At 39.1% G+C, this 27,984-nt stretch overlaps 1 protein-coding gene across 2 annotated transcripts; it reads right to left on the bottom strand.

The window, feature by feature from the left end:
- Positions 1 to 216: 216 nt before the first annotated feature.
- LOC143021310 (uncharacterized) lies at positions 217 to 27,710 on the bottom strand. Of its 2 annotated transcripts, none has more exons than XM_076178728.1 (7): positions 27,605 to 27,710; positions 19,234 to 19,369; positions 17,124 to 17,271; positions 11,353 to 11,499; positions 8,325 to 8,546; positions 7,915 to 8,106; positions 217 to 5,807 (listed from the first exon to the last, which is right to left on the bottom strand). In XM_076178728.1, the coding sequence occupies exons 2-7, from the start codon at positions 19,366 to 19,368 to the stop codon at positions 5,617 to 5,619; spliced, it is 1,035 nt and encodes a 344-aa protein (XP_076034843.1). In that variant the 5' UTR covers position 19,369; positions 27,605 to 27,710; the 3' UTR covers positions 217 to 5,616. The 2 variants fall into 2 exon arrangements, with proteins under 2 accessions (XP_076034843.1, XP_076034836.1); XM_076178721.1 differs by lacking the exon at positions 27,605 to 27,710 and adding an exon at positions 22,553 to 22,681.
- Positions 27,711 to 27,984: the final 274 nt, after the last annotated feature.

Below are 27,984 nucleotides of genomic sequence, written 5' to 3'. Positions count from 1 at the left end.
TGTGTCTTGCGACACTGCTTCTGACCCAGGGCAGTGGACAGGATGCAGGGATGACCCGTCATCCAGGAGGTGCCAAGATAAGAGGGAGGGAGGAGGGTGGAGGGGAGTGGAACATATAGGAAATGGAATGATTGGGAGTGGTTTCTATGACTTTTTCTTTTTGGCTACCCCCATGTAGGGGGAAAAAGCCTTTGGATATGTATGCATGTATATATATATATATATATATATATACTATATATATATATATATATGACTAGGTGTAGGAGGAAAAACAGTGTTGAGTTTATGTGAGGTTCATTACTTTAATGTTTCAGATCTGTGTCCTTCGGAGAGATTATAATATGAAATAAAATGCAAGCGTATGTGCAGAATATTGATCTAGAAGGTCTCTGTTGTGCCAGGATGTTTTACCTTCTTTTGTTTTTCATTGTACCATGTCCCCTTGTACTAACCCTGAATTTGTTGGGTTTCCGTTTTCCAGATTTCAGAAAATATGGGCATTGGACAAGATGCAGGGATGACCCGTCATCCAGGAGGTGCCATGATGAGAGGGAGGGAAGAGGGTGGAGGGGAGTGGAGTGTGATAGGGATGGAATGGGTGGGAGTGGTTTTTATGCCTTTGTTTTTTGGTGCTAAGCTAAGAGGGAGGGTGGAGGGGTGTGGTGTGTATTCAGGGATGGAATGGGTGGGAATGATTTTATGCCTTTTCCTTTTTGGCTACCTCCCTTGTAAGAGGGAAAAAGCCTTGGTATATGTATGTATGTATGTTTTTTGGCTACCTCCCTTATAAGGGGGAGAAAAGCCTTTGGTATATTTATATGTAGAAAATATGAACAAAATCTGGGAAATATTCAATTACCACAATGTCCACTATATCTCCTTACATTTACTTATTCGTATTCTACCAAATGGTGGCTTACGGAAAAGGAGTTACGCTTGTGGTGTCCTACCTCTATTTCTCCATCCATCATAACCTAGTATTAAATTCATGGTTTTGGTTAGGTTACTTCATCACGCAGGCTATTCTGTATGGAAAACTATCTATCTACAAACGAAGGGCTTTTTCTTCCTTACAAAGGAGGTAGCAAAGTCAAAAGGAAAAATCCAGCTACCACCCATTCATGGGAGTATGGAAAAACTATTATTGGTATTATTATCATTATTATATCAGCATGGAAAACTATTCACTGATATCTTCAGTCATGTAGTCTTTTTTAAAATTTGTTTCCATATTTTTGTGACATCCTCCTGTACCAAACCAAAAGATCTTCTCTGACATTTTAATCCACTCCCTTTTTTATTGATCAGAAACACTATGATCACGCCAACCTACTTTCTTTTTTTCTGTTAATGATGGCAGGTCCAATGTTTCTAGCCTCTTCTCATATGGTTTACCTGCAAGGCTGGGTGGCAATTTGGTGGCTGCTTTTTATAGGCAAGGTCATCATATTCATGCAACAGGGCAGGATCTTTACATACATACATATACCAAGACTTTTTCCCCCTTACAAGGGAGGTAGCCAAAAAGGAAAAGGCATAAACTCATTCCCACCCATTCCATCCCTGAATACACTCCACACCCCTCCACCCTCCCTCTTATCTTAGCACCTCCTGGATGACGGGTGATCCCTGCACCTTGTCCACTGTAGGATCTGTAGTAATGGATTTGAATTGGACAGATTTAGGTTTAGGAAATGGGCAAGAACAGGTTTACCAATAGTGTGGTTAACAAATGGAATGGACTTAGTAACAACGTAGTGAGCACTGAAACAATTGGATGTTTTAACCCCTTCACTCCGGGCCAAAATCTCGTGGGCAGCATTAGCTGCCAGACGTGTGATGTTGCATCATAATACTTGCATTATAAAAAATAAAGTCACCGCTGTATTAATCGTTTTCTCTTTCACCCGTGAATTTTGATAACCATAGAAAATATGATGAAGCCAGTTTACAGAGTATGGGGGTCATGCAGGTACAACTACAATAAATATAATCAAGACGCCAACGTCGGCATCCTCGCGTACCCACTTGCTCCTCATGATGCCTACGTAGGCGTCACCATATGGAAGGGGTTAAGAGAAGCTTAGATAACTTTGTGGATAGAGACGATAGGTGGTAATGTACATGGAACTGTCTAGTATAGGCCTTATGGTCTCTTGCAGTTTCCTTCATTATGTTCTTCTTTTAACTCTGTTTGTGTCTTTGTGCAGAGACTGCATACTCTTCCGTGGCATCGTTCCCAAAGATAGAGCCACAAGTTATCAGCAATGATGGTCTTCTATTCGCATGTACTGATCCTTTCGGAAATTCTTTAACCAATCTAACAGATTAACTTTAAGTCCTCTCCAATGCTCCCTTTGTGCACGAGCTGATTTGTTTATGTTTCCTGTGCATTCATGCTACTTTTTCTACTCATTTACAATTAGCTTTCAATGGGTATACAACATGAATTTACTTTTGGTGCATTGACAATGGTTTCTAAAAAAACAAAAAAACAGAAAGTGCAACTACGGGGTAAATGCTTAAGCTGAAGCAGATGTGCCAATTAGAAGTATTTACCTACTTGTATTTTACGGGACAGGAGCTATGCTCGTTGTGACCCGTTTTTGTATCTCTCCACATCCAATTTATTCTTGAACTTGTGTATAGTTCTGGTATTCAATGTTTCACTGTTTAGTTCCAGACATCGATCACTCTGTGCGGAAAACTGTTCTTTTTCAGGTCTCTTCTGTAACTGTCCTTCTTTAGCTTTTTATTGTGTCCTCTTGTTTCTCTCTTGTATTATTTCAATTTCTCTCTTGTCTCATTTCTCTATCGAGAACTTCCATCCCTTTCATAATTCTGAAGATGGTCATCAAGACACTGTATCAGACATATGCCATCCATCCATATACAAAGGGCTTTTCTCCCCTTACCATGGAGGTAACCAAAGCCAAAAGGCATAACCCACTCCTATCCATTTCATCTGCACCCTTTCCTGACCCAGACATATGCAGAACACAGTAAAGTTGCCTAATGCATAGTTAATGGGTTCTAAATTATATCCATGGCATAGAAAACTGTCAGATACAAATAACTAAACTAATGGGATAAGTATAATTTGATTCTTGAACTCAGGATCTCCTGAGTATTGGGATAGTTTGGGCAAATGGAGGGAATGAGTGAAGAAGGATCAGTAAAAGAGGTGTGGAAGGGAGAGGTGAATGGTGTGAACTTCAGGGGATGACTGAGTATGAGAAGGGTGGATGGGGGTGAAAGGGGCTTTGAGGAAGGAAGGGAGACGGCTGGAGAGATAGGTGTGAATGGGGAGAGGCTGTGTATGGATGATACTGTGATGCAAGGAAGGGCGGGGAATGGGAGTTGGGGGTTGATAAGAACATAAGAACATATGAAGGTGATCGCAAGAGACCAAAAGGCCTACACTAGGCAGCTCCGTATCCATCACCACCTGTCATCCCCATCCATAAAGTTGTCTAATCGTTTCTTAAAACAACTGATAGTTTCAGCACTTACTACATGGTTACTAAGTTTATTCCATTCGTCGACCACCCTATTAGTAAACCAATTCTTGCCTATTTCCTTTTTAAATCTAAATTTGATGGATGGTGATAGGGACTGGTTATGTGTGAATATTTTGATGCAGCCTGAAGGGATTTCTCCCCATGTTCTCTAGTTTCCACATGAGACGACAGAGGGAGGGGTCTCCAATTAAGTGAAGTGGCCATGCTTTGGAATGGGGTATGTCGTGCTGCATTGTTTCTGACTTAGGGCGGTAGGTTGAATACGGGGATCCTTCATCCACAAGGAGCTATGATGAGAAGGAGGAAGGAGTGGTGGAGGGGAGTGGAATGGGTGGAGTGGGTACATGCCTTCTGACTTGGGTACCTCCCTTATACAGGGGAATCAGCCCTTGGTATATGGATGAATAGACAAATTCTTGAACTCAGCCCAATGTCACCTTTTTACTATACACTGGAGTATCTCCCTTCACGGCTTTGTCCAACACAGCATCATGTGTTAGTGGAAACTGTTCACAAAGTTCACTATGTTTTCTTACGTGACCTCAGAACAACCAGGAACTTGATGGGCAACATTCACAAAGTGGGCTGTGGTTCATAGGTCAAGCACCAAAGCATCATGAAATATAAAATTTACTTTCCCTTTTTTCTTTTTAATTTATACACCTGGCTCCACATTATGTCACAGAAATCTATACTATATAAATCCATACTCTCAGCAACTTGATTGTGTATGTATTCCTGTACTGAGGTACTGGGTGCAGAGTTATATGTAATCAATGCTTTATGGACTAACTGACCCGTTTTTAAGGGGGAAAATGCCACTGGTATATCATTAATTAACAGGAAGACTATTACATAGAAATGAAAATATATTCCTTCCCAAACTAAATCTAAATGAATTCCCTAATATTTTCCTCCTCATTCTAACTCCTTGCATCAATATATGCATGTATGTGTATGTGTGAATATATATAAATATATATATACAATTAGTTGTTGAACACATATGCTGTATTTGTCAACAAATCTATGCACTTTTGCTTCTGGCAGGTTTTTGTATGTATGCAAACCAGATTCCTTTCAAAATGAACTAATACGATGAAATACAAGTGAGATTATAAATAAATATATAAATATATATATATATATAATAAATTAATAAACAAAATAAAAAATACTATACTATTGGACCAACTGCATATTAAGAGTAAAATCTTAAAAATTTATACAAGTTACTGGTCCTCAAGTATCAATTACATGAATTTAGTTTTCTTGCGTAGGTTTACAATCAGGACCTACGTCAAATTCGAGGTACCAATGATAGATACCTGCAAAGGAGATAATACCTCTCTGTTGCCTGTCTTCAAAACCTATCAGGATCTCACCTCAGTCTAGATTCAGGGGTTCTGAACCTCAATCCTTATGTACCCTGTTTTTATGTACTGCTGTTACTTAGCCTCCTAGAAATCCCATCACTGGTGGACTGAACCCTAGTGCATTCACTAACTATCGCTACTTTTTGATTTGTGGCCCTATTTGTGAACCATGGTGGCCCAAGAGGAGCCACTGAACCATAGGTTAAGAACCACTGTCTCTAGAAGAAGCTCATAGAGCGGTCACGCTGCCTTTGAACCAAGCCTAAGATTTCTCTCTTATCAACTTCAAATGTATTTCATCAATGTCTCTACATAAGGCAAGCTGAAAGCTGATAACTGTTTTCCTTGTTTTGCTATTATAAGCCAGTGATACAGATATATTCCCAAACTAATACAACACTGAGAACAGTTCAATATTTCTTACCAGAAAGATATGTAAGAGAGCCCCAAGAAAGTTACCAGCTGATGTGGGGGTGACTGGTTCTCCTGTTAGTGAAACTCATGGCAATTTTCAAGACTTGATTGAAATGCATATAAAAGATTTTTCACAGAAATTATGCATGAATTAAGAATTCATATATCAGTAGCTTAGTACTGGCACCACAATACATCTAAAAAAAAATTGAGCACTTTACAATTATTTCAAACCCTGTTTATCTAAATGGTGAAAGTGATAACCGAAGAAATGTGAACAGGTGAAGTGCTTCCATCTTGAGCTAGCTAACTTTGATTTCGTTGAGGGAGGCAACGTGTCCATTAGCAAAAGGTTCCTTCTTTAATGTAGTTCGTGGTAACAACACATCTGTTAAAGTGTTGTCCTCAGGTTTTGGATGGGATTTTTTATTCTGATTCTCTTGATACTTGGTATAGGTGTACATGAAACCACCGACTGTGTTCATAACTATACCTGAAAAGTTGTAACAAACATTAGAACAAATGTAATCTTCAATTGAAACATTTTAGCATTTTGTTAACCAGTGGTTCTATTTTTGGGGACAACATGGCATCAAAGAGGTGGTAAAGGAGATTTAAAGCGGGTAACAGAAAGAATGGGTGGGAGTGGATTTTATGCCTTTGTTTTTTGGCTACCTCCCTTGTAAGGGGGAAACAGCCATTGGTATGTATATATGTGACAGAAAGATGAATTATATATATATATATATATATACATATACCAAAGGCTTTTTCCCCCTTACATTGGAGGTAGCTTAAAAGAAAAAGGCATAGAAACCACTCCCACCCTACATATTCCACTCCCCTCCACCCTCCTCCCTCCCTCTTATCTTGGCACTCCTGGATGACGGGTCATCCCTGCATCCTGTCCACTGTCCTGGGTCAGAAGCAGTGTCGCAAGCCGCAGCACATCCACAGCAAGGCCGCTTCATAAATTCGGCGACCCCCCTCTCTGTCCCCTCATGCAGAAAAGGAGAACACGGGGAGAAATCCCTTTGGGCTGCGTCAAATTTTTTCTCATACATACTTCCTCACCCCCCATCCCCCACCCACTCCCCCTCATGCATCACAGCATCATCCATACACAACCCTTCTCATTCACCCCTATCTTTTTTTATCATTATTATGATTTTTTTTTTTTCTTTTGCATCCGACCTAGATATGGACCAAAAGTTCTCCTGTCGGCATGCTCCGCCTTTGTAATCTTCTGTCCTCTCCTATCCTTCCTCAACAGACATTCCACTCTTTTGTAATCCCCCTTTCACCCCATCCATCCATCTCAACCTAGGACACTCCCTCATATTCACTCCTTCCACACTTCTTTTACTAATCTTTCTTCACTCATTCTTTCCATGTGTCCAAACCATTCCAATGCTCTTTCATTAGCCCTATCTGCCATCTCCTTTTCCACCCCAACTCTCCTCATCTCCTCATTTCTCATTCTATCCAACCTTGTAACTTCTGCCATACTTTTCAGACATTTTGTCTCAAACAAATTTAAACTGCTTCTCTTAAATTCCAAGTTTCTGCCACATGCAGTGCTGTCAGCACAATCACCCTTTCATATAATCTCCTCTTTGCATCCATACCCAGATGCCTATTTCCCATGGTATTTTTTAATCCTCCAAGGTATTTTTCTATTACCGTCATCAAGTACAGTGAGACCTCTCATTAACAGACGTTAATTAGCTGTGTTCGCGGTGTTTTCGCTGTGTTTTTGGTGCTGTTGTTTAGTGCGTGCAATCACTATGCCACCCAGAAACCACTCCAAAACACCGAAAACACAGCAAAAAAAAAAACACCGCAAACCCAGCTAATTAACGTCCGTTAATGAGAGGTCTCACTGTATCTCCTTTGCCACCTCTATAGCATTGGAAATGGAGAGAGCAAGTGGTTTGAGGGAAAGGTGGGGCTGCATCAGAGATGTGTTATGTTGCCATTGCTGTTCAATGTGTACATGGATGGAGTGGTACATGAGGTAAATGTGAGGGTAATGGGCAGGGGACTGGAGATGGTTAGAGATAGTGGAGAGAAGTAGGAGGTGAGCCAGTCGTTGTTTGAGGACAACAGTGCAATTGTGGCAATGTCAGAGGAGGGATTAAGTCAATTCATGACGGAGTTTGGGAAGATATGCCATGTGAGAAAGCTGAAGGTAAATGTGGGTAAAAGTAAGGTAATGAGATGTACAAGAGGAATGTCTTTTAGGAGAGGGGCTAGAGGAGGTGGACATTTATAGGTACTTGAGGTCACATATAGCAGGAAATGGAGTGGAGGTGAAGGTAGAATGTAGATTGAGAGAAGACAGTAATTGTCTTGGGGAATTAAAAAGTGTCATGCAAAGAAAACCTTAATAGATTTCACACAAGAAAACTGCTGAAATGTACTGTTACTATTATAGGATGGAGGGGAGTGGAGTATGATAGGGATAGAATGGGTGGGAGTGGTTTTTATGCCTTTGTTTTTTGGCTACCTCCCTTGTAAGGAAAAAAAAAAAAGCCTTTGGTATATGTATGTACTACTAAATATTACACAATCTGTGCAAGCACTAGGGTTATCCTCACCTGTGACATTAAGAGGGTGATATTTTACACCCCCAAACACGAAGAACCCAACAAGAGTCTGGATTACTGATTTTGCTACTGCAACTAGGGATGTTGTTAGGGCAGAATTTAATGCTGTACATAAAAACAATGAATAGTTGAGGACAGATCCCATGGATACTAGGGTCCAGTAGGTAATATGGAATGATGTATCTGCAAAGGAAGAGAGGAGCAAGGAACAGTATTATAGATGTTTGTTACCGTATCAAAAAAATTCATGAGCCAGTCCAAATTCAACAAAGTAACTGCATTATGGTAAGGTATGATACTAATATTATAATAATGCATGGTTTTCAATACAAGCTTATGTGCAATTAGGAGTTGATACCACAAGCACATGTGACTACAGAGGTAACACAATATTAACCTACCAAATAAATATTTGCTCTTAACAATACGTTCTGGCTCCCTTAGAATAATGGACATTATGATGAATGGAGCTAGAGTGTTATAGCTGTTTAGCTGCAGGATCTCTAAGGTGGAAAACTGGTTCTCAGCACATTGTTGTACCAAAGTGAGGTAAAGTCCTTGAGCAATAACACTGAAGCCTCCCATAGAATAGGCAAAGCCATCAAATGTTAAGTCTCCTAATACTGAAAAAAAAAAATAAATAAATAAATAAATAAATATATATATATATTCTATGAATCAATATTAACAGGAGTAAATGAGTGACACTGTTTCCACACCAGACCAAAGATATCTTATCAAATTTGACTGTATTTCTTTCCCCTTTTTGCATGAGGAGAGCTGACAACCAGCAATTGATCTCCTCCTCTTCCTACTACTATAACCCGGTGAAAGAAACAGTTCCACGATAACACAACAAACAACAGTCCAATGTTTCTTTCCAAGGGGATCTATGAAAGGGCCTAAGGACTTTTGCAAACCATTGCAGGGGTGGTTTCCAACCAATGACACTTCAGGCAACAATTATTGTCATTCCTATCAGATTCAATATTTTCTAGTTGTAGTTTTATCAGTCCCCTATTATACATCTTGGATCAAGGACAATATAGCAAAATACATCTCTTCCACAGCGGGGATTGACAGCTTGAGGGGACAAACCAGCTATCAGGCACTGTTGTGGAAGAATTATATCTTGTTGCAATCTTTGAAGGACTGAAGTAATCTTTCATTCATGTGGTGCTGAGATGTGAGGGGTGGATGAATGGGTTTTGGATATGTATGATATGGGAATGTGTTTTGATTTAACCACCCTCCTTATCAGAAGGAAAGGGTTTTTGGTATCAATTATTCCACTGCTTCAGGTCTCTCCTGCAGGAGATCCATGGTTATGGTGACTGGCAAGGCAAGGCAAGGCAAGGCAAGGCAAGGGAAGAAGAAGAAGAAGAAATAAAAATGATGACCAATCATGTTAGAATGTCACTATTTGTTGTAGAGATTGAGATGAGAGCAGTTTGAGCTCTGAGGCCAGTGAGTTGGATCAAGAACATGGTTCATTAAATTTCATGCTAAAAAAGTCCTCCTTGGGGGGGGGGGGGGGCGAAGTGATTCTATGTGAAGGATAATTTGATGCAGCCCAAAGGGGTTTCTCCCCGTCTTTTCTTTTTCTGCATGAGGGGATGTTTTTTTTTTTTTTTTTTTTTGCCAATTAGATGAAGCAGCCTTGCTATGGATGTACTGTGCCTTGCTACATTGCTTCTAACCCAGGGCAGTGGGTGGGATACAGGTGTGACCCAACATCCATGAGGGAGGGAGTGGCGGTGAATGGGAGTGGAGTTGAAATGGGTGGGAGTGGATTTATGCCTTTGACTTTGGCTACCCCCCTTGTAAGGGGGAAAAACCCATTGGTATATGTATATAGATGGGCAAAGTCATCTGTAAGGGGCACTATCCTAGCCTCTTGATCGGGGAATTTGCAATGTTAAACTGAATGCAAATAGTGAGAATGAGATAGTATATTTTGATAAATTTAGCTAATTGTAACGTACAGGAAAATAGTTAAACACATAGTGTCTCATCTCTTTCTCCAATTATCCTGCCTAGTCTTTAAGCTGTTCATAGTCTTAAATGAGGTATTTCAACTTCTGAACATTTCCCTGCATTGATAAATCTGCATGAAAAAATCCATTCCGTAACATTTTTTTAGAAATGTGCTTTTTTAACTTGTCCCAGTGAGCTTATGACTCTCCTCTCCCATACCAAGAAATCTTTTCTGTCAGTTTTGCTTACTCCCTTGACCTAAACACTATTATCAACTCACTTCTTTCTTTCAATGATGGCAAGTCTAACATTTTTCATTCTTCATTATATGTTTTATCTACACAGTTCCTCAAATAATTGCAAACCAAAGAACATTCAACAGTTAAAGTGAATGGCCAACTCCTTCCACTGGACAAGAACCCTAAAATTCTGTGCCTCACTTTTGATAAACACATATCCTTTAGCCCACAACAAGTGTAACTCCCCTTCCTGTAAAATACAACTAGGTAAATAAATATTAGGTAAATACACACCAATTATATAACAGTGAAAATCAACAAGAAAATATGCATATTAAAATCAGTAGCAACTACAAGTTTTTGTCAGAAGAAATAAATCTTAATTATAGTTTACAAACAGCTCATATGAACCTCACTCAATTATCTCCCAAGCACTGTTATCTACCATAAAAATTACACAATGCAAAGCATTATGAATAACATCAGAAGCACTAAAACCACTATAATAGAACACAGAGAGAGAGAGAGAGAGAGAGAGAGAGAGAGAGAGAGAGAGAGAGAGAGAGAGAGAGAGAGAGAGAGAGAGAGAGAGAGAGAGAGAGAGAGAGAGAGAGAGAGAGAGAGAGAGAGAGAGAGCAAGAGCGAGAGAGAGAGAGAGAGAGGGAGGGGAGGGATGGAGAGAGAGGGATGGAGGGAGAGAGAGAGAGGAAGGGATGGAGAAAGAGGAAGGGATGGAGAAAGAGGGAGGGATGGAGAGAGAGGGTGAGAGGGAGGGAGGGAGAGAGAGAGGGAAGTGGGAAAGATGGGGAGGGAGAAAGAGGGAGGGGGAGAGAGAGGGAAGGAGGGAGAGAGAGGGAAGGAGGGAGAGAGAGGGAAGGTGAAAGGGAAGGAAGGAGAAAGAGGGGGAGAAACAAATGGCTACTGCTTCCCTCCTTGTTCTACTGTAAGCTGGTGACACTGTCCTATATTAATGCAACATAAATGTCCCACATTCATTCCCAGAGGGATCTACGGGAGGATCCAACAACCCTTTTCAGCTGATGTAGGGCTGTGGGATGGTTCTGATGTTCATTTTACAGGTACTTATCATTAGTTGCATTTACACATGATAAACACTGCTAAAACTCACTGAGTATAAAAATAATTTTGGTTGTTTTCAGATGAACTGATCTATATAAGATAATACTTTGTTTCTATACTGCATATAACCTACCTGCAACAAAACAGCCAGCTGTTATGGTTAGGATTGACATGAACAACATCAACGAGGGTCTGGGTTTTCGTAAAATCACAACAGACAGGACTAAGTTCACCAATGGTGTGCATCTTTTCACAGCTCCGTACATGGGGATATTCATGCCTGAAAATTAAGAGGACAAAGTCAAAACAGAACTCCAGATCGTGAAACTGTGTGTGGGGAATAAGCCTTTAGGATATGTATGTATGCATAAAATTAGGTTAACCCTCTACTGAGGCATGTACTTTGATCTATGACTTGCACACATACAGGAATTTCTCATTTTGTGCATGTTCTTTATGTGCGAATTCGCTAAGATGCAGCATTGAAAATATTATAATTAATTAAAATTGTGCGATCTGTTCGCTAGGATGCGATGTGCCCTAACTGCATTTCAGACAGCGCGCCAGATGCGTAGTTCCACTGCCTGCCGACAGGCAGTTGTGCCCACTCCAAGTTCAATATTTACAGCCCTCTCATGTGTTTACACTTACAGCCAGTCCAGCGAGTGACTGTGAGAGACAGTGAGAAGTGAGGGAGCGTCGTGTTAAGTGTTAATGGGTGCTTTATTTATACTTTATTTACACCTTAGTGTTACATACAGGTTTAGAATGATACATTTTTAGAAGATGGTCACTTTATTAGTCAAATAAATGTGTTTTATGTTAAAAAAAAATTGAATTTTTTTGGGTCAAAACCCCATCCCACTATTATCCATTGTTTCTTATGGGAAAAATAGTTTTTTTTTGTGTGATTTTAGTTTGTGTGATGCCTGTAGGAACCCAAATCTTATACAAAATGAGAAATACCTGTGTGTAAGGTCTTCTCTCTCTTATAATAGGGTATCCATATGAGGTGATGTGCATGATCTCCATCCAGTACATGGTTTAAGTAATTGGGCGAGTAGTGTTGGGGTGCTGATGTGGTAGGCAGTATTTATATATCTGTGATGTACATCTTTTTATACAGCAGTGTCTGTGGGGAATCAAGTTCCTTATGTTTTGCTAGGTTAGAGGCAATGCAACAAGACACAGCATATCCACAACAAAGCAGTTTCATTTAACTGGTAACCCCCCCCCCCTCTCTCCATGTCCTCATGCAGAAAAAGAGAAGATAGGGAGAAATCCTTTCGAGCTGTTGTTGTTGTTCCCTATACTGTGGTTGAGCAGTCCCATCTCCTTGAAGAATGCTATGGCTGAAATGGGGTTTTCCCATATATCACTTATTGACAATATATTGTATTGTTGGCATGCATGATTGTATTTACCTAGTTGTATTATATGGGAAGGGAGCTATGCTCATGGTGACCCGTCTTTGTATCTCTCAGCATCAAGTTTTTTCTTAAAATCTTGAATAGTGTTTGCACACATTGTTTCTTTGTCCAATTTGTTCCAAGTATCTATCACTCTGTGTGGGAAGCTATTTTTTTCAGATCTCTTCTGTAATTATATATATATATATATATATATATATATATATATATATATATATATATATATATATATATTATATATATGTATATATTTTTTTTGTGTCCTCTTGTTTTTCCATTGTCCCATTTCAATAAGTCATTCTTATCTAAGATTTCCATTCCCTTCATAATTCTATAGATAGTAAGTCTCCTCTTTCCCTTCTTTGTTCCAGAGTTGGTAATTCTAATTTGGACAGTCTTTGTTCATATGTCATTTTGGAAAGAGTTGGTGCCAGCTTTGTTGTTGTTGCTCTTTGAATTCTTTCTAACTTCTTTATACTGTATTCTTTTTGGTACTGGGTGTCCATAGTGTTGCTGCATACTAGAGTTTTGGTTTTATTAGTGTAGTTAAATTATTTTCTATCATTTCCTCGTCCAAATAGGCAAATGCTACTTTTATTGACCTCAATAAATTATAGGTTTCTCCGACTATTTTATTAATATGCTTATCCAGTGTCATGTCTTTGCTGATCATCACTCCTAGGTCTTTTTCCGAGTTTACTTTTTTTACCTCTTCTTCATCAATTTTATAATCTCTCAATATTCTGTTTTTACTTTTTCCAAATTCAATTATACTACATTTCTTGATATTGAATTTCACTTCCCACTTTTCAGTCCTTTTCCAGATCTTGTCCAAGTTTTGTTGTAATGAGTTGCAATCCTCCTCCGTTTTTACTTTCTTTAGTATTTTTGCGTTATCTGCAAAGAAATTCATATAACACTCTACTCCTTCGTTCATGTCATTTATGTATATAGCAAATATGATCGGGCCCAGTACAGATCACTTATCATATCTTCCCAATTTGAGAATTTGTCTCTAATTACTACTCTCATTTTTCTCCCAGTCAGGAAGTCTTTCATCCATTCCAATAAATTTCCTCTTATTAGTTTATTGTGTGGTACCTTATCAAATGCCTTTTGTAGGTCCAGAAAGGCACAGTCTGCCCAAACATCTCTCTCTTGTATTATGCCTATTAATCTTGAGTAGAAGCAGATCAAGTTTGTTGTACATGATCTTCCTTGTCTGAATCCAAATTGATTTGGATTAAGTATAGTTTTTTCATCCAAATGTTTAACCTATCTATTTTTGACGACCTTTTTGAAAATTTTTGCTACTGTGCTTGCCAGGGAGACTGGTCTGTAATTTAATGGGTCTTCCTTGTTTCCACCCTTACAAATTGGTACAATGTTTGCCTTCTTCCAGTCCTGTGGCACTTTTCCTTCTTAAGTGAGCATTTAATTATATTGTATACTTTGTCTGTTAATTCTTCCATGCAGTCTTTCAGTATCCAATTTGCAATTACGTCTAGACCATGTGATTTCTGACATCAAGGGTTTTGATTTGGTTGCTGATTTCCTTTTGTGTTACAATTATTTCTTTTATTGAGGGGGATCTCTCTCTATTTCCTCACAGGTGAGTTTTCTATTGTGAATACTGATTTGAAATGGTTGTTCATAATTTCAGCCATTTCCAGTTCTTCTGTATATTCATGTTTACCTTGGTGCAGCTTTTCTATTTCTTGCTTATTCTTCAGTTTGCCATTTACGTACCTGTAAAATAGTTTGGGTTCTTCCTTGCATTTTTTTATAAAAAAAAAATTCAGTTTCTCTTTTCATCTCTGCATACATATTTTTACATACTCATTTCTTAGTTTGATGTACATTTACCATTTGCTTGTTTTCTTGTCTCTTTTCCATTTCTTCCAAGCTCTGTCTCTTTTATCCATAGCCTCACTACACCTTTTGTTGTACCAGCTTTTTATGTATGTTCTTTCCATTTTTTGTTGTTACATATCTATTTACTCCCTCATTGTAAATTTCTTTTAGTATATTCCATTTCTCTTCCATCCCTGTTTCTTCATTTAAGAATTTTTCCCAGTTCGCATTGTGAAAGAATTTTTTGAGTTTCTCAAAATTTGTTTTGTTGTACATTAGTCTTCCTATTCTATGTTTATTATTTCTACTTTGATCCATTTGCTCTTTCAACTCAAATTTTATTAGTAATTGGTCACTCTTTCCTATCGGAGTTTCGTAATAAATTTTATCGACAATTTCTGGTTCTGTAGTATAAGGTCCAGCCTTGATGGTTCTTCACTACCTCTGTATCTGGTATTTTCCCTTATCCACTGAGTCATTGTGTATTCAATGGTCATGTCAAGCAGGACGTTGCCCCAGAGTTCCTCTCCACCCTTCAACTGTCATTTCCTCCCAACATATTTCTTTTGAATGGGTGGGAATGATTTTATGCCTTTTTCTTTTTGACTACCTCCCTTGTACCATATACCATATACCAAGGTTTTTCCCCCCTTACAAGGGAGGTAGCCAAAAAGGAAAAGGCATAAAATCATTCCCACCCATTCCATCCCTGAATACACTCCACACCCCTCCACCCTCCCTCTTATCTTAGCACCTCCTGGATGACGGGTCATCCCTGCACCTTGTCCACTGCCCTTATAAGGGGGAAAAAGCCTTGGTATATGTATGTGATGTATGATAATTACTGTATTTCCTCTGTCCTTCAGTATATTAGTTAATTCATATTTTGTATCTAATATTTTGGAATGATCACCTTCTGTCCAGGACTTTGTTTTGGGGGGCAAATACACCACTACAAATTTTCTACTCTTTATATGTTTGCTTTCAACTTGTATCATAATTGATACTACATTATTCTTTCCTTCAGTTATTTTTGTTACATTTAAATCTTTATTAGTCAAAATTAATACTCCGCCACCCTGTTTATCCTTTCTGTTCTTTGTCCTGCAGTTGTATAAACCTTGTCCCACAGTGTTGGGTGGTGGAGTACACTTTAATTTAAGTTCCACTATTCCCATTATGTCTGGTTTTTCTAAGGCCAGGTAATCATTTAATTCATTCATTCCTGAAGATATTCCATCTATATTGGTATAAGCTATTTTTAATTTCCTTTCTCCTCAACTTTTTCTGTCTTCTTTGTTTCCTTTTTCATTATATACCATTTTCTCAGCCTCAGGTCCACCACTCTCCAATTTTTTTTTATTTATTATTATTTTTTTTTCAGTTTTCTTTTTTTCTTTTCCTTTATTTGCTTTGTTTCTAAGTTCTTTTTCTATTTCTTCCTCACTCATTTTTTTTTATCCATATATTTTTGTGATGATCACTATTTGCTAATTGCGTTCTGGATAGTACTTCCTCTGCAATTGTTTGAAATCTAAGCTTTACTTTCAATGGCATGTATTGTTTTTCTTTAGAGTATCTACTCACTCTATAGGTCTCCTCGATTTCCCTATCCAAGCCTTGTCCTTCTGCTTTCAGAATTTCCTTAGCGATCTCTTTCTCCTCCTTTTCCCTCTGATATCTAGGTACATTATGATTCTCTTTGATGCCATAGATTACAATGCATCTTTTTTCATCTACCGTGTTCCTAAGATGATATGGCTGCTCTCATTCATGGTTACATGGAAGAAACTCCATGTAGGCCCTCTCCTAGTGACCTAGGTGACAGGAATATGGGAATAAATCAATGACTTCTTTTTCACTGGCTATAACTAGGAAGCTCACTGGCTGAGTGGATTAGGGTGTCATTATTTGCGGTGAAGGTCGAGGTGAGGGCGGTTCGAATCCTGCCACTGGCGAGGTTGAACCAAGGGCATGGTTCATTAAATTCCATGTTGCAAAAGCCCTCTGTGAGGGGCACCGTCCTAGCCTCCCGATGGGTGTGTGTGTGATGTTAAACCATATCATCATCATCATCATAACTAGTGTTTCTACCCACGGGGACAATATCGTACTGATGTGGTGGAGTCACAAAGACAGTGAGAGAGACACTTAAAGAGAGTTACAGATTGGAAAATGGTGATGCTTCTGCCCCAGGCAGTGGTAACAAGACATGAATAATCCTTCACCCATGAGGAGCTAAGATGAGAGGGAAATAATGGGTGATGGATGGAAGTGGAATTCGTGGAAGTGGGTGTGCACTTTGTCTGGCTACGTCCCTTATAAGGGAGAAGAGGACCTTACTAGACATATACCAGAATGGAGAGTAAATAGAAATTAAAAGTTATAGGCATTCTTTTTCAAATGAACATTAGTCTTCGAACATAAAAGAATGTTGCACGATTCTGGTCAAATAACACCATCTATCAGTCAATCTGTTGCCCCTGGTCTCTTTTGCAGGACTCCCATGGCTCTAAGGTAACGGGCATAAAACTTGTGGAGTCAATATCCCATATGAGGAAATCAATAACATTTGGGGAAACGGGTGTAAGGTGCGAGGTAAGAAGCAATGCTTACTTACCTTCTAGAGCCATGAGAGAAAGTGTGGCATGGAAAGCATAGCCCATGGAAGGGGCAAGGAACATCTTGGCATTTTTCCACGTATACATGGGTAGACTGACCTTTCCAAGCAGCCCCAGAAATTCCAAGAAGAGGACAGTCAAGATCATCTGAAATTAAAATACATTAACATATCTTCATTTTCTGATTAAATCTGTACATAAAAAAGATGTATTACTTACCATTCATACCTATATTACTCAAATTAGCTTTAGTACACTTGAATTATGCCTCAGTCCATGAATAAAAAAGAACAGTAGTTGAGATAACAAGAACTATAATAAAGTTGGCACGAGATACATTCTAAAAGGCAACAAGAAAAAATACAACCCAACTATACACAGGAGAAAACCATTCTACATAACATATATCAAAGGCTTTTTTTTCCCTTACAAAGGAGGTAGCCAAAAAACAAAGGCATAAAAACCACTCCCACCCATTCCATCCCTATCACACTCCACCCCCTTCCCTCCCTCTCATCTTGGCACCTCCTGGATGACGGGTCATCCCTGCATCTTGTCCACTGCCCTGGGTCATGACACAGCACATCCACAGCAAAGCCACTTCATCAAATCAGCAACACCCTCTCCATCCCCTCATGCAGAAAAGGAGAAGACTGAGAGAAATCCCTTCGGGCTGTGTCAAATTTTTCTCACACATACTCTCTCTCTCCTCCACCCCCAACCCATTCCACCTCATGGATCACAACATCATCCATACACAACCATTCTCCATTCACCCCTGTCTTCTGTCCTCTCCCATCCTTCCTTGACAGACATTCCCTTCTTCCCCAAAGTCCCTTTTACCCCATCCATCCATCTCATCCTAAGTTGCCCCCTCATGTTCACTCCTTCCACCTCTTACTTCCACACCTCTTTTACTAGTCTTTCTTCACTCATTCTTTCCATGTGCTCAAACCATCCAAATACTCTTTCATCCACCCTATCTCCCAAATCCCTTTCTACCCCCGTTCTCCTCCTCACCTCCTCATTTCTCACTCTATCTAGCCTAGTAACCCCTATCATACTTCTCAGACACCTCATGTCAAACATATTCAAACTCCTTCTCTCTGCTTCTCTTATGTCCCATGTTTCTGCCCCATAGAGTGCTGTCGGCACAATCACTCCTTCACATAACCTCCTCTTACCAACCATTCTAAAATAAATAAATATAAGGATACAGAAAGGTGACAGCAGGTTCAACAGATTTGTGTGGCTATCACTTTCATGTGTTGCTCAATTTTCATATGCTGCTCTATTGGAAGGATTTTGGAAGTATGTATGAGAAATAATTTGATGCAGTCCGAAGGGATTTCTCCCCGTCTTCTCCTTTTCTTCATGAGGGGACAGAGAGAGGGGGGTCGCCAAATTCATGAAGTGGCCTTGCTGTAGATGTGCTGTGTCTTACAACACTGCTTCTGACCCAGGGCAGTGGGCAGGATGCAGGGATGACCCGTCATCCATGAGGTGCCAAGATGACAGGAAGGGAGGAGGGTGGAGGGGAGTGGAGTATGTAGGGGATGGAATGGGTGGGAGTGGTTTCTGTGCCTTTTTCTTTTTGGCTACCCGAAGAGGGCCTTTGTTATATATATGTATGCATGTATGTTGTTTTAATCCAGCCAGTCATTATTCTTATGGGATTATTAGTTCATGGCCTGAAATTTCCCAATATCTGAAGCGTACCATTATCTACATTGTCATATTCTCATAAATGCTTAGTAGAGAGGTATGTGTTTTTGGTCAAGTTTTGTGTGAGCTTGAAAAGTATCACTCAATGGAATGTGTACATTCCAAAGCCCCATGTGGCAACTGCCATTTCTTGCAACTGTTGTGCCCAATGCCCCAACTCTATACACAAAACAAAAATTATGTTTTCTCCAAGTTGGTTGTTCATCAGTAAGCCCTTTTTCCCATTCACTCAAAACCTATGAAGTGGCCCTTGACACATCAAATTTCTTTATTAACTATGAAAAGAGTTCTTAGTTTTGGCATAAATCTGAACTGAGCATAGTGAAATTATATCTATGCTTACCATTTCTCAAGGTAGAGCACATGAATAACATATAGTCTTACCTGGCACGCCATGATGAAAAAGGGAAAGTTGAATTCATATGTACTAATCACTGCCTTGTTGAGGAATGCCATAGACACAGAGCAAATGCCATAGAAGACAGCAGCGGCAAAACCCTTGCCACTAGACCTTGACATCCTGCAAAGAATAAATATGATATTCATATGTTATTGGATAATGAAAAACATGGGATCTAATAGTTTATTAGTTTACATATATGTGTGCATGTGTGTGTGTATGTGGGAGAGAGAGATGAGGGGGAGGAGAGAGAGATGAGGGAGAGGAGAGAGACAAGAGAGAGATATGAGGAAGAAGAGAAAGAGAAAGAGAGGGAGAGATAGAGAGAGAGGACAGAGAGGACAGAGAGGAGAGAGAGGAGAGAGGAGACATAGGGGAGAGATGAGGGACATAGTGGAGTGATAAGGGATAGGAGGGAGGGAAGGAGGGAGGGGGAGAGACTGAAAGAGGGAGGAGAGAGAAGAAAGGGGGAGAGAGAGGAGACAGAGAGAGACAGAGAGAGAGAGAGAGAGAGAGAGAGAGAGAGAGAGAGGAGAGAGAAGAGAGAGAGGGGAGAGAGGAAGAGAGAGGAGAGAGAGGAAGAGAGAGGAGAGAGGTGGAGAGAGAGGAGGAGAGAGAGGGAGGGGAGAGAGAGAAGGAGTAAGGGAGGTGAGAGAGAGGGGTGGGAGAGAGAGGGAGGGGGAGAGAGAGGGAGGGGAGAGAGAGGGAGGGGAGGAGAGGGAGGAGGAGAGAGGGAGGAGGGGAGAGAGAGAGAGGGGAGAGAGAGGGAGGGGAGGAGAGAGGGAGGGGGAGAGAGAGGGAGGGGAGAGAGAGGGAGGGGAGAGAGAGGGAGGGGAGAGGGGGAGGAGAGGAGAGGGAGAGGAGAGGAGAGGGAGAGGGGGAGGAGGGAAAGGGAGAGGGGGGAGGGGGAGGGGGAGAGAGAGAGAGAGAGAGGAGAAAGAGAGAGGGGAGAGAGAGAGGAGAAAGAGAGAGGGGAGAGAGAGAGGAGAAAGAGAGAGGGGAGAGAGAGAGGAGAAAGAGAGAGGAGGAGAAAGAGAGAGGGGAGAGAGAGAGGAGAAAGAGAGAGGGGAGAGACAGGGGGAGAGAGGAGAAAAAGAGTGTGGAGAAAGAGAGGGGAGAAAGAGGGGAGAAAAAGAGAGAGAGAGAGAGAGAGAGAGAGAGAGAGAGAGAGAGAGAGAGAGAGAGAGAGAGAGAGAGAGAGAGAGAGAGAGAGAGAGAGAGAGAGAGAGAGACAGAGAGAGAGACAGAGACAGAGAGAGAGAGAGAGAGAGAGAGAGAGACAGAGACAGAGAGAGAGAGAGAGAGAGAGAGAGAGAGAGAGAGAGAGAGAGAGAGAGAGAGAGAGAGAGAGAGAGAGAGAGAGAGAGAGAGAGAGAGAGAGGCATTTACTTTTTGCAATCTGCAAATTGAGAAAGCTATAGGAAAAGGTAATGATGTTTTTTGGCTTTTATGGATCTGAAAAAGGCTTATGACAGGGTAGACAGGAAGACATTGTGGGAGGTTTTGCATATAATCGGGTTAGGAGGAAAGCTTCTAGGAGCTGTCAAGAGTTTTTACAAGAGTAGTAGAGCATGTGTCAGGATTAGAAATGGAGAGAGTGAGTGGTTCGAGGTAAAGGTGGGACTTCGTCAGGGATGTGCTATGTCACCCTGGCTGTTCAACTTATACATGGATGGGGTGGTGCGAGAAGTAAATGCAAGGGTGGTGGGGCAGGGATTGGAGATGTTTAAAGAAAATAAAGAAAAGTGGGAGGTGAGCATACTACTCGAACATTTATAACAACCTACCACATGTATCATACAAAACATCCACAAAAAAACACATACAGGCTCTGCTCTCTACACAAGCCCTTCAAGAAAGACCATTAAACTCAATGCTCCACCCACATCCCCCAGACATAAGCCCCCACAGATCAACCCTCCCACATCTGGTAAGGACCCCACAGGCATGACTGTGCTCAGGAAACCATCCAGCGATAAAACAATAGCAAAACATAATACGCCTGGTCACACTGAAACTGCCCTAGATGCAACCACCATGGAGAGGGCACAGAACACCTCATATTACAATGCCCCATGTTAGTAATCCCTAGGCAACACTATAATTCAGCTTCACAGCTGACACCCCAGTCAGAAGAAAGAGTTGAATAAGTGAATCTATATATTTTGATTGCTAACTGTAATCCTCTTCTGTAGTACAACATGGGAGAAGGGTGCTATCTTAAATAGCAACCTCTTACAAAGGAAAAGGAACTAGGGAAGGAGTAAATATCAGTACCTTCATTCTCTAGTGACCTGAGGATAACCAGAGGTTGGGTCAGGGGGATGGAAAGGATAACTGTAAACAATTTGTTTTGCAATGAATAGTTATAATACATCTTCCCTGAGTGACTTGTGGAACTACTGAGAGGCTGTTAAAAATTACCTGAAGACAACAGGTCTGCTGTTAGATAAACCAAAGGTAAAGGCTCGACTGACTGATTGTGCTAACAAGATAAAAAAAAAAAAAAAAAAATCCCTGCTTGAATACTAGTGAAATAGTTACAAGTTCAGAGTTCAACTGCTATGTATCTTACAAAGTAAGAGTTCACTGCTGCTTGGTATGAAAGGAGTTAATAATTAGACTTAACCCTTTTGGTACCAAATGGCATGCAGAACCCAGCATAAAAGGATAAGTGCTATATGGTCTGGCACGAAAAAAAAAAAAAATCCACTTACATTTCAACCCATATACCGTTTCTTAGAATGCAAAGCAGACAATTTTACGAACTTGTATAATATGAACTTTATTGGTTATTAATGTTATAATTACTAAATTGATCTAATATGTTAAACATATGTTACACATTAATGATAAATTTACATAATCATGCAAACATGGATATTTAACATGAACTTAAAGCTGTCCAATAGCTCCTACCCTAACTAAACCTAACATAATCATTTAATAGAAAAATAATCTTTCAAACATATAAACTGAAGTGGAAAATTCAAAATATGTTTGCATGATACTGAAATAGTTACAGTACCATATAAATTAGCTATCGGGGGGTACAATTGTGGAGCATAATTTGGTTGAAAAATAATATTACTGTCATTGTTCAGAAAGAATTAAATGTTTGTAAATCAACACTAACCAACCAATATAACATTTTGTTATTCCAGTTAGTATGATGGGTAAATGAAATGTATGATTTGTTTGCTGTAACACATCCCCATTTCGTGTTAATCTGGATCTAGGTCATTTTAATTTTTGTTCTTGGCTAATAAAACAATGATCATCTTAAGAGATCTGAGTACTTACTTTCTTCTATACCTATAATTTCCCATGTTGTCAGGACGAAAACTTTTTCATCATCATCTAACCTACAACCCTAGTCCTCCATGTCCCGAACTAATGACATGTAAACGAACTGCCACATGTCATCTCACGAAAACATTGAAAAGCTCGATTATCATTGGCTGTCGAGAATGAGCTTGACCAATAAGAACCCATATTGTGACAAGTCAGACAGACGTGGCAAAGATTTCTGATTGACATTTGTGTACTAACGCAAACATATCCCGTACATTATTCCCTCAAAAGTTAAATAGAATATACGCGACAAACGAACGAATTGCTGAATGCACTGAATCCCCTCCTTTATATGTAATATTTAGAGGTTGTATTACGAGTATATTGACAATTCTATTAATATTCAATATTGGTATATTAATAGAATGTTCCCATGAGGATAAAGTTAAAAGTATTCTATAATTCTCTGGACACACACACACACACACACACGACATGGACGAAGGAGTTGAATGTTATATGAATTTCTTCGCATATGCAAAATTTAAAAAAAAGGATCAACAAATGACGACTGTGACTCATTACAATCAGACCTGGACACAATCTAGAAATGGACTCAAAAGTAGGAGGTGAATTTTAATATCAATGACATGACACCGGTCAATGAAAGTGGCATTTGAATACTTGGATGAAGAAATGATAATATATATATATATATATATATATATATATATATATATATATATATATATATATATATATATATATATATATATATATATATATATATAATGCAGTATATCATGGTACTACTCTGATATAGTACTCACTCATAATGTTTTGTTACAGTTTTAACAGAGTTTAAAAATTTTTGTTGTTCCTTTGCTGCAATGTTCCTTTTTGTGATGGTGCTCAAATCTTTGGTCTCAATATTCCTATGTGTACAAACATTTTAGTAATATTAGCAAAACTATAACAATGTTTATGTGTCATATGTGTACTGACTGGTATTACTCATGATTGTCTCTGGTCCCCTAACCCCCTACGTATGGTGACAGTGTGACTTAGTGTAGAACAACAATCTAATGAGGACCACAATGGAAATAAGCGTACATGCTTTTTGTGTTATCCTCGGCAATTTGCTTTTATTTATTCTGATCTATGTGTTTTTGTCATTACTTGCACCTCATGTACATTGATTCATTGCCAAATAAAGTCTATCTATATATATATATATATATGTATATATATATATATATATATATATATATATATATATATACATACATACATACATACATACACATATTGATTAGACCAAAACTGGAATATGCAGCGACACTATGGATACCCAGTGCTAAAAAGAATATTATATATAAGGAAACTAGAAAGAATACAGAGAGCAACAACAAAGTTGGCACCAGCTCTTTCCAAATTAACGTACAAAGATTATCGAAACTAGAACTACCAACACTAGAGCAAAGAAAAGAAAGAGGTGATCTACTGACTATATAAATCATGAAAGGAATGGAAATCCTTGACAGAAAAGATTTACTAAAAATAACAATGGAAAAAACAAAAGGTCATGAAAAGAAACTCAAAAAGGACAACTATAGAAGAGATAGTAGAAAGAATAGCTTCCCACACAGAGTGCTGGATATATGGAATAACTTAGATGAAAAAAGTGTGTGCAAATACTATTCACGATTTTAAGAATAAACTTGATGCTGAAAGATACAAAGACGGGTGACCACGAGCATAACTCCCTTCACGTGTAATACAACTAGGTAAACACACACACACACACACACACACACACACACATAAAATGTGATGACAGAAATACAAGAGGACACGGAAAGAAAATAAAAAAAAGACAGCTATAGAAGAGATTTGAAAAAGAACAGCTTTCCTCACAGAGTAATAGACAGTTGGAACAAGTTAGATGAGAAAGTGGTGTGTGCAAAAACAATACATGAATTTATAAATAGTTTAGACAAAATGAGATATGAAGACGGAACCCCACGAGCATAGCTCCCCTTCCCGTAAAATACAACTAGGTAAATACACACACACATATATATATATGTATATATATATATTGTATATATATGCATATATGTATATATATACATTATATATATATATACATATATATTACATTCGGTACAAAAGTAATTTGCACTGGATGTAATATACGAAAGCGCTTTGCTTCGTTTAGTTTCTATTTCCCAGTGGTCACTCTTACTTAACTAAACAGAGTATTCTCTGGATACATATACATTTCTTACTGTCTTTAATATTCTAACCCAATAGTTTTAAGCGTAATTTTCATAGTTCAAATTAATTATGACAGCTCTCTAGTAGGATTGTTTTCAAGACTTCTCTTAAATATATATACATATATATATATATATATATATATATATATATATATATATATATATATATATATATGTGAATCTTGGCAGCAGGTTTTCTTTTAAACATGTTTTGTTAAAAACAACTGCGCATTCGGCGCTACAAAGCTTCTTAAGTAGACTTTCAAGTCTTCTGAACGTGGATTTCTGGTTATCACAGGACAGACGGAATAATAGATTTCCAGTAGACATTAGGAACTTTAGTTGAGAAAGAATGTACAGACGTTTCGCTAAACGCAGTTAGCATTTTCAATGTAATAGAGACAGAGAGTACAGGACATAATAAACATAGAAAGAAAGCTCTGGGAGAGGTCACAACGTAAGACGCGGGGGGAGGTCACGACGTAAGACACGGGGAGAGGTCACGTACATGTGTGGGATTTTGTTGCTGTGGGGCAGATGTCCGTTGAGGGCCAAGTGTCCTCTCTATCAGTCTGGCGGAACGTAATATATAGCACAGTGGGTTAACAAGTTTCATATATATATATATATATATATATATATATATATATATATATATATATATATATATATATATATATATATATATATATATATATATATGGTGGAAAGGATACATTCACAACGGCAGCAATTTGCTTTTAGGTCTTTTTATTTTTATGTGTTTTTTTCAGCTAGTTAACGGTGTGTTTTATCTGTTTTTGTCGTTGTGGGATTGTATCTTTTCACTGTGTGCTTATTTCTATGACACGTTGTAATTACCAGCTTTAATCAATGAATGTTTCGCGGGACATTCTGGCGCGTCGACGCTCGGCCCATCTGTGGAATGCCATTCTTTTATTTTTTACGTACTCAGTGTATGTTCTTTCTATGATTAATGTGTTATGTATTTAGGGGGACGATTTTCCTATCTCGTGCATTTGCTGTAGAGTATTGTTATTTCATTTAATCAGGTCTGTGTTAATTAGCGTTGCATTTGATTGATCACTATTTTCAATTTATGGGATTCCGTCTTCTGACGTGAGTTTTTTTCAGAATACGTTGTGTCATCAGGAAGTGGTGACGAGAGGGTGTGTTGCTTATACAGTACATTTGCCATCTTCCATGTTTATTCTGATTCAGCGGTTCAGTTGATTATATTTTTTTGGATTTGTCCAAGACGTGTGGTTATTACACGCTGTGTGGTGCTTACCAGGTTTAGATTATTATTGGCTTTATTGCGGTATATCTTGGCATGTGGTCCATCTTGGTAGGTCACTCATTTATCTTATATTTTTCTTATATGCTCTCTTTGTGTTCGTTTTATTGTTGTATTATATATTTTTGTATTATAGTTTTTTAGTTTTGATCTTTCTGTCGTGCTCCTAGTTTACGACTAAATATAAATATGAATAAGTATATGTAAGTGGTAGCTGTGGCCAAGATAACCGGAATAGCTAGGAACACGAACACGTATGTACAATAATTCATTACTTCACATTTGGTGGTGAGTGAGACTATTGATTCCTAAGATGTGACTTTTACTATTATGTGTGATATTAATTTATTCAAAATATATAGTGAATCACTGTGATGTGTACGGTGTGTGCGGGTGAGGGAGGCTGGACTTATGTAATAGACACCGACCTTGTATGATTATCCTGATTGCAGTTCCAACTGTAACCGCTAATCGTTGAACGAATCACTTATACTCTGGGTGTCCGAGCAGACTGAACTTGACACGGGTTTGATTTCTAACGAGAGAAGACTGAAGACTGAAATTTATACTATTGCTTGCTATAAGAAAACCTCGGAATGATATAGGCTCCTCCTACAACTTATTATGATTGGTTAAGATTCTCTCTGTATACCATAAAATGATCAATGGGAACACAAGCCCTTTTCGTAAACATCCCATCACATGCTGACAGGGTGAATTCGCCGTGATAGTGCCATCTCAGAACTGCAACTTCAGCATAATAGCATGTGGCTTGAGAGTGTTTTTATGGTTCGATAAGGACCCAGCGTGCAATTTCATGACCAGCGCGATGCAATGACGAAAACTAGTATCGACTAGTACCACTGTACTAGTATCAACCGCTAGTAGCAACTAGTGGTGATGGTGTTGGTGGTGTCGTCAAACCTGGTGGTGTCGTCAAACCAATCACCACATTTCGCATTTCGGGCGACGGGTAAATTGTATTGGAATTTAGCATTATTGTTAGGCAGGTTTACATGTTTTAGTGTAGAGATGTAATTTGCTATGCTATTTTTTATATGTGTTGATATGCATATTTTTTCAATTTGTCTCCGTCACTAGCTTGCAAACCGCGCATTGCATTTTCCGTTTGAATTTTGTTCCGATATCAGTCTCAAAGACTCTCCTCAGAAACCTCGTTATAGCTTTCTTGCAGGGCCTGGCCTTCCTACAATCTAACTGCTGCCTCACCAATTCTTCAAATTGGTCCTACAAGAAGAATGTGTTAAAGAGTCGTGACAGTGGTTGGGGGAGGAGATGGTGATTTCTGGAATCCATAAAGTGAAACAAAGACTGGGGTTCTTGACAAAACATGCCGTATGTAGCGCATGATCTGCGCTAGGACCATCGGTAGCAGCCTACACGATTGAGCAGCCCTATTAAGAACTCACTATCCTCATCCCCAAATAGGAAAGGAGTTGCTTTCAAAATAGTTCACCCTACCTTCACCTGGGATGGAAGTCGGCCCGTGCGATACCAAAGCAAGCAGAAGGGAGTGGACAGCTTCATAACAGACCAAACAAATCTCCATCCTCTCAATCGTCTGCCACACCCCGGCCCGACCCTGTGATATCTCTAATCAGCAGGGCGATGAGTGTTCCTCTTCTTCAACATACCCTAAATTAATATAACCCAGCAATAAAAACCACTATTGCCTGTCCCACAAGCGATAGAAGAACCGCCACCCTGCCGCTGTCTTCAAACGACATCACACTCTCAGGCTCTTGATATACGTCCCAAATATTCAAGTATAAGGCCTAGTATTGAGAAATATTAAGAGAAAGGAAGATATTTTGAATGTGTCAGCAGAGATGAAACATGAG

This window comes from Oratosquilla oratoria, chromosome 3 (genome assembly GCF_046742065.1).
Source record: "Oratosquilla oratoria isolate Oo_2021 chromosome 3, ASM4674206v1, whole genome shotgun sequence".
NCBI classification, from domain to species: domain Eukaryota; kingdom Metazoa; phylum Arthropoda; class Malacostraca; order Stomatopoda; family Squillidae; genus Oratosquilla; species Oratosquilla oratoria.
This window is presented reverse-complemented; position numbering and strand designations above follow the sequence as displayed.